This window comes from Anticarsia gemmatalis, chromosome 8 (assembly GCF_050436995.1).
Source record: "Anticarsia gemmatalis isolate Benzon Research Colony breed Stoneville strain chromosome 8, ilAntGemm2 primary, whole genome shotgun sequence".
NCBI lineage: Eukaryota > Metazoa > Arthropoda > Insecta > Lepidoptera > Erebidae > Anticarsia > Anticarsia gemmatalis.
This window is the reverse complement of record NC_134752.1, coordinates 6,857,090-6,865,311: the sequence shown is the minus strand read 5'-3', so window position 1 is coordinate 6,865,311 and position 8,222 is coordinate 6,857,090. Positions and strand designations below refer to the sequence as shown.

The following is an 8,222-nucleotide window of genomic DNA, read 5'->3' as shown; positions in this document are numbered from 1 at the left end:
ATATTTCTTATGAACAATTTCTTTCGTGTAGTTTATTGTTGTGGAAGGAAGTTATTTAGTTTATCTTAAAGATACAACAACTTAATAGAACTTTTTATGCAAACACAATCTGGCTATTAGATATTAATTATTTATTATTTATCTACAAACTGTACAAAAGGAACTCTTAGACAATGTTATAGGCACTGTGATTCTAATTTAAATCTAAACATTTCACCATACTTACTGAAATTATCGGTAAAACCAAATGCCTTTTTTTCCACCTTTCTCTAAATTGCTTGTCACGTTATTATTATCACTTACGACTTACAAATGATTTTCAATTTTTCGAAATATATTTTTAAAACCGTACATTTTTAAGAAAAAAGCTGATTACGCCATGAGTTTCAGATTAATTCTAATTTCCAGTTCTAATCTAATCGTTAAAAGTCGTTTAAAGTCTATAGATAATTTAAAATGTTACAGGATGTTACATTTTTTGTATCGTAAATATACCTACGATTTATTTTTATCAAATTCAGCGGTTTAATATATAAAGTACAAGATGCAATTGTATTAAGTACAAGTGAACCATCCTCGAGCTTCACTCACTAAAACAGGGCTTATACATTTTATTATGTCTACATTCCAAAGTTTAAAAGAAAATAATTTTAAAACTATACTTCCAAGCAGGACATAAAATGTTACCTGTTATTTTTAATATATTAATCGCTAGCTCAATGTTATGTGGGTTTTTACTCGTACATCATTGAGCTTTTATTTATGAGTGGTTATGTATTTTATCAGTAATTTTTGCCAAACTCATTTACACAGACCATAAAACATATTCAAATGCTATCAAGCGATTTGCTTAATCTCATTATAGATATTAGATACCGTATCGAGATTAATTTATCTCACTGATATTATTTACATACTAGTACTAGGTGAAATAATAAACGAAACATCATTTAAACGTTGACTGTGGTGGCGCGCGTATAGTTCCAAGCTCGCCACAAAACACTTTCAATGGTAAAGATTGCTAATTTAGTACTGAGAAATCGAAATGCCGTAAACATTTCTTCAACATTACATTAGCATACAAATATCGAGTCAATTTGTCCTCGTCTTATTACATTAGAAATTACCCCTGAATATAATATAAAAAATATAAACCAATAAATAATAATATTTATGTTATAATTATTTTTTTTCAGGATCTAGATAACGCCAACGTTGAAAATGGGCGGGGTGTAAATGTAGCCTTTGATCCCTCTCCGGAATATGTTAACGAGAAGCAAAATACGTCCGAGCCTCCCGCACAAACAAAAGAACAACTTGCCACGGAATTAACCAAATCAAAAGTAAGTGCCATAATTAAGATTTATTTTAAACTCTCGCGGCTTGCGGAAAGTATAATATTGATCCCACTAAGCGTTAAAACTCATATAAAAAAATGCTTTTGAATAGATAAACTACCGCTAAATGTTCTCAAAAACCGGACTAGAAATCTCTTACGACCCCATTTCAATAAAGCGCACAATATATTAATAGTAGTTAATTAGTTATGTTCATATTATTTGTGTTCCTCATCAAGCGAGGCCTTCGTAAGTAATATTTTGGTGTAATGTTCATACGGTGTCACGTTCTATTGGTAGATAAATTAGTTCAGGCAAACGCAGAATTCCGCATGGGATTAGATTCTACGTCAAAATCAGTTCAGACAACTCGTCACAAGCACTACTGCGTGTAGTTTTATAGTGTTCTCTATAATATAGTGCGTTTGTATTATGTGCATTAGACAACTTGAAAATACGCAAACCTGTGGATCTGGGGTATGTAAGAATCTAAGTAAACTTATATTTTGTTAAGCAGGTACAAATTATTAATGTATTGTCCAGGTTCTTTTTTATTTTATCTACGTCCTCGATTCCGCACTGATAACGCACAATCACCCTAAACATGTTCTTTTTTACTAATCCTCTATAACCAACTCTAATAGGCATAGTTGATTGAATTACAAACGTAATTGAATCAATTATAGGTACCTATCCGTCCAATTATTTTGTTACATAGACAGGACAAACTCACGATAATTAATCTGAGACCGGATGAACGGCCAACTTATACCAGTTCTGGGAAAAATAAAAAATAAATCCTTATCTCTTAGTTTAGCAATAATAGACATTTAAAAAAAATACTGAAATTCCACACCTTTGATCTTAATTAAATATGCTATTACCTAATCGTAAAACAAATTAATGCACAAAACATTGTTAATTTAATAAAAAAAGTTAAGTTTTAGTGAGTCATGGTTCACAAAAATATCGTTAGTTAACTTTTGTTCCCCCGATTTAATCCAGAAGATATTTTTGACTGGATATGAATAAAAGGAAAAGTCTATTCGAAATCAATACAAAATCTATCAGAACTTCGCCAGAAGAAATAAATGCAAGGAATTTTGCTTGACTGGTGAAAAGGTCTTTTGTAAGGCGTTGCAGAGTCGGTATTCGTATATAATTTATAATTTGGTTAAAGTGTAGTGCAGTATTAAATTTATTAATAATCCTTAATATCAGCCATTTATGAGTAAAAAAATATTAAAAAGCAATAATAAGAAATTATAATCATAAGGATCGTTATCGCTATAAAAGATAAGATAGTGAATAATGTTTTAATAGTATCCTTTTATTAAATTAGCGGAATAACAATAACACACACGAAGTTAATAAACACGTGCTGAAATTAATCATTGCAGTAATAAATTGTTTTATTGAATCCAATCACTGATAACATTATTACCATATGCAGATATCTATATGCGCAAGTGCCTACATGCGCATATAGGTATCGTTTTGCATCAGTAACTGTCCCATAAACGGTTTTTATATACATCTCAAAATATTAAATTAAATCAATATAATACCTAATGTGTGGCATAATATCGCTAAGAACAAATAACAAATACATCCGAAAAGATCTTCATCCGGAATAAAATGTGGTTACTAATCGGGATTGTTTCCCTAATATTAAGATTTTTTTATTTGCAGACTGATGACAAACCGGCTAAAGATCGACCACAATGGGACAACCAATGGGAGTTCCTTATGTCATGTATTTCGACTTCAGTCGGTCTCGGCAACGTCTGGCGTTTCCCTTTCGTCGCCTATCAGAATGGAGGTGGAGCTTTCCTCATACCGTACATCATTGTACTTTTAGTCATAGGAAAACCGATGTACTATCTAGAAACCTCGCTAGGACAGTTCAGTAGCAGTAATTGTGTGAGAATTTGGGCTCTATCACCAGCTATGAAAGGTATATAAGAATCCAACAGGAAACTTGTTAACTAATACGATGCTAGCAGATCATTCATGTCAACTTTTTATTCATTCCAGGTACCGGTTACGCTCAAGCTTTGAGTGCTGTCTATGTAGTGTCGTACTACATGTCAATCGTAGGAACATGTCTTTATTATTTGGCAATGAGTTTCCAAAGCACGTTGCCTTGGTCTGTTTGCCAACCAGAATGGACGAATTGTGTGCCATCTGGAGAATCGTTCAACGCTAGTGAAATGGAGGGAAGACCAGCAAGTAGCGCGGAATTATATTACACGTAAGTAAATAACACTTGATAATCTAAAATGTTAAACTATGGTATTAGCTGCTATTTTAATCATTTGAATTGTTATTTTTATGAGGGCTATATCGTTCAATAGGAATGTATATGTATAAAATACGTTTTCCCGACCATGTATTAAGACAAGGGCTCTTTCTCTCTCATTATAATATTATCGATTATGTTAGTACTTTCTTATCAGGTCACTTCATATCAATCAGATAATAGTAATAGATATCCCTAATAATTTGATAACTTCGTACTAAGTATGTTGCGTATGTTGTACGTATATGCCGCTATCAACGATTATTTCGTACCAGCATGCTTTAAGATAAGATACGTTAATACTTTTTAAGTAAAATCTGTTATCAAAACAATATTACTAATATATTGCCTACTCAAGTCACGTTTTGTTAGCGCTTAAGACTTGGTATGTACAGATTAATGTATAATTAAGTACTTATTAAGTCCTTATATTTTGTTTCTCTTTATTGTTATTTAATTAGTAAAAGCTTAAGTAAACAAAATGCATAGGTTGATTGGTATTAAATATATCCTTAATCTGTAATATAATATAAGCTGTAAATAATTTCTTGTCAACGCGTAACTAATAAAGTCGAGTAAGCTATCTCACTACTTATTCAATACTCTCGTATAATGAGATACCATTTTCTATATTATACGTAAACTGATGGACTAGATAATAGATAAGCACATACATGGTTTTGTGTAAATTGAGTATAAACGATCAACTTTGGTTATTATAGTAAACTCCGTAGCTTTGAGTATTTAAACCCCTACGTGCTACACGACGCTACGATTTCGTAGCTTCTGTAGCAATTGTAGCCTCGTAGCACATATTCGTAGACCGCTTCCATGAATTTGAATTGCCTCAACGATATATTGTAATAAGTAGGTACTAAAACTGACGAACAATTAATTAAAACCACATTTCCGAATTTTACGCAAATCTATAAAGATAAAAATAAATTACCGAAATGTACCGAATTAGATCATTCTTTTTTAACCCGTTTGTACCTGTCGGGATAAGGTTTACATCATGGAATCAACAGGATAAAATTGTACTATACCTGGACGAAGTCGGGCCAGCCCGCTAGTTAATGATACGTTAATGACTGTTTCAATGAATAATTGATTAAGATAGATTTGTATTCACACGCTAACTATATTTGTACCAGACTCATGATGCTGCTTCAGACAAAGACATATCTATGTTCTTATATTTTTACAGGCGAACGATTCTCCGGCAGTCAGATGGTATTCATGATGGAATTGGTGTGTATAAATTGATTATTATTATAACTATCTTTACTTTGTAGTCATCAGATTCGACATGCTAATAAGTATTTTTTATAGGTACGCCTATTCTGGATCTTTCAATGTGTTTGTTGGCGTCGTGGATCATTATTTTCGTTATCGTCGCACGTGGTGTTAAAAGTTCCGGAAAAGCTGCCTATTTCCTGGCCTTGTTCCCCTACGTCGTTATGTTTATCTTATTGATAAGGTGAGTAATAAAACGGTAATAAAACTTAAAAACACTCTCTTAGGTCTTGGTAATTGTTAACAAAGTAATATTAATGGTTTTTAGAGCGGTCACTTTACCCGGTGCCGGTAACGGAATATTGTTCTTCGTTACACCACAATGGGAGAAAATTACTCAACTCAGCGTAAGTTATAAAAATAATAAAACATTTTAATGTTTTGTAACGTATTGTTTGTATTTACTTAACTATTGTTTTTATCTCAGGTGTGGTATGCGGCTGTCACTCAAGCATTTTTCTCTCTATCCGTATGTTCTGGAGCTCTTATTATGTTCTCCTCGTACAACAACTTTTCACAAAATGTTTACAGGTAATTTCTTCAATTTGTATGTTCTTCCTGATAGCCTAATCATTATCGTTGATCTATTCTTAACACGAGCATTTTATCTTACCTAGAGTCAACAGTACTACTGAGTATTATGTAATCCATAATTAATTAAATTAAATAATAGTAGTAATTACAGAAATTCCCGCTTATCCAGGAAGTACACAGATTGGTATAAGGGTCTAAGGGACCTACTTATTAACCTCATAAAACTTACTACTTATTTTCAGAGATTCGTTGATTGTAACAACTTTGGATACCCTCACGAGTTTGATCTCTGGAATTACAATATTTGGTGTCCTCGGTAATCTCGCATACCAACTCGGCTTTGATGACATTGATCAGGTTATTACTGGTGGTGGGTCCAGTTTGGCCTTTATTTCTTATCCGGATGCTATTGCACAGTCGCCATTCCTGCCGCAGGTATGTCGTCTCACATTTCAAGTATCTAGGTATGTACTTACTATTAAAAACAACGATATAAATTCATGTCTTTTTACAGCTCTTTTCGGCGTTGTTCTTCTTGATGATGACAGTGCTTGGTGTTGGCTCAGGCGTAGCATTACTGTCAACAATTAACACCATATTACTTGATTCCTTCCCGAAAGTGCCCACAATCTACATGTCTGCAATATGCTGTACCTGCGGATTTCTAGTTGGACTCATTTATGTTACTCCAGTAAGTTTATACTTTAATCATATTCACAGTTATTCAGAGCGTTGTTGATAATATTTTGTCTAAATTAAACATTGTTTTTTCATCAAAGGGTGGCCAATACATTTTGGAATTAGTAGACTACTACGGAGGAACTTTCATGAGATTATTTGCAGCCATAGTTGAAACTATTGGTGTATTCTGGATCTACGGTAAGATGTCGTTCAAAATAATTTTTCTGTGATGTTATCATAGACCAATCATGTATTTGACAAGACAATAATTATGTACGCAGATACTTATATATGTAGGTATATTATATTTTGTGCGATTTTCAGGTCTCGAAAATATGTGCCTGGATATAGAATACATGTTGGGTATCAAGAACTCATTCTACTGGCGCATCTGCTGGGGTATAATTACGCCATTTATGATGATTGCCGTATTCTTCTATTCGCTGATTACAACAGAAGCATTTTTATTCGGAGGAACATATGAATATCCCCAGTCTGCCTATAGTAAGTGTTTATTTTGTTGTACCTATATTTAGTCCAATTTCTTAATTTAAAACTAAAAATTAACTCGTTTTTTTTTCAGTTGCTGGTGGGGTACTTCAGTATGCCGGAATTGCACTTATTCCGATATTCATGCTCCTAACATTCTGGAAATATAGATCTAACAATGTTGTTGAGGTATGTATCCATTTTTATCAAAACCTGTCTTCACTGGTGGATCCACAGAGCTATTATAATTTATCAATGGAAATTATATTGTTATTTATCATTATTATTATATTTTATTTCAGACTGTGAAACGCTCGTTCAGGTCGAAGCCTACATATGGTCCCAACATTCCTGAGAAACGCGCAGAATGGCGACAATTCAGACAAGATGCTAAGGAGGAGCGTAATTTAGTGCGCAAAAATTGGTTCCACCATATAGCTTTAAGTCTCACGGGCGGCTACAGGAGACGTTAGTTTTTAAGAATCTACTAGAATAAAATATGCTAACCAAATTATCTCGTATGCTATTAACTTAAAGTATAGGTAATACATGTTTAAATGTAACAATATCTGCTATCAATCCACAAACATTATTTATTACTGTTTATAGAAAATAAAATATTAAACAATATAGCTGGTAATTTTATTTGCATTAAGTTTTATACTTACCGTTTCTGAAAACAGTTAAATATTTACTAGGTACCTAAGCCCCCTTACACACAAGCGTTTAATTAGAATGTACCGTTGTATACTCGTAACGATTTGCAAGCCATCGAGTTCCTATTAATAAATGCCTTATAATTGATCAGCTAATACTTGTATTTTCTTAGTAAAAGACTAAAGATAAAATATTTTAAACTAAATGAACAAAAAATATGAAATCTATAAAAGATACCTACATACCACATGGAGTTATTGAGGGTCGCCAGACACGGCATAATTTTTCATGTTTCATACATTGTATATAGACTCGGCGCAGACGGTTGACACCGATTTAATTTTTACCTAGTAGACTAGTTAATAATGGATCCAGGAATTAACGTCACGTGCGTAATGGTGGCTATGAATATTCTAGATATTATCATACGATAGGGAGAAGAACCGAAGAGGTACACTCTTAATGTTTTTTTACCCGATACTGTCCCACTGTTGGACAAATTAAATCTATTACCTACTATTAATTTCCTTTTACCAATTTTTTTGCGAGCTTACCAAGAATCTTGTCTTGTCCTTAGGTTGTCCGGATGGCTGGATCACCTCTATATTTTGCAATCATTAATAAAAAAATAATACTTAATAACAACCTGTGAATAATAATATTTTCTTGAAGCCACTGTGGCGCGGTTGATAGAGTAGTAAGAGATAGGTCGTCTCGGGTTCGAATCCCAAGTCCACACAAATGTTAAATTCTAATTTTTTGCCACGAAATACTTACTGCATACACTAGAGGTATAAAATTATAGTCATAGATCTTCGCGACTCGGAAAGCATATGAAGCTTTCGGTCCTGTGCCTTTGTTACTTATTCCACCGGACTATTAGAATTTGCCTGTGTATTGTGCACGCACTAGGAAACTGCAAAGTT

The 8,222-nt window shown here is 33.1% G+C and overlaps 1 protein-coding gene across 1 annotated transcript; it reads left to right on the top strand.

Annotated features, from left to right (window-relative positions):
* Positions 1-914: 914 nt before the first annotated feature.
* Positions 915-7,249, top strand: LOC142974849 (sodium-dependent nutrient amino acid transporter 1-like). Its single transcript, XM_076117412.1, has 14 exons — positions 915-1,011; positions 1,197-1,343; positions 3,030-3,294; positions 3,375-3,591; positions 4,847-4,890; positions 4,972-5,119; positions 5,204-5,282; positions 5,363-5,466; positions 5,712-5,904; positions 5,984-6,160; positions 6,249-6,348; positions 6,475-6,654; positions 6,734-6,828; positions 6,942-7,249. Exons 1-14 carry the CDS (start codon positions 1,009-1,011, stop codon positions 7,110-7,112), a joined length of 1,923 nt encoding a protein of 640 aa, XP_075973527.1. The 5' UTR covers positions 915-1,008; the 3' UTR covers positions 7,113-7,249.
* The last annotated feature ends 973 nt before the right edge of the window (positions 7,250-8,222 follow it).

Coding starts and splice junctions, on each gene's coding strand:
- LOC142974849 (XM_076117412.1), top strand. Junction 5,905..5,983: donor AGTCGCCATTCCTGCCGCAG/GTATGTCGTCTC, acceptor GTCTTTTTACAG/CTCTTTTCGGCGTTGTTCTT. Junction 6,655..6,733: donor ATATCCCCAGTCTGCCTATA/GTAAGTGTTTAT, acceptor TTTTTTTTTCAG/TTGCTGGTGGGGTACTTCAG.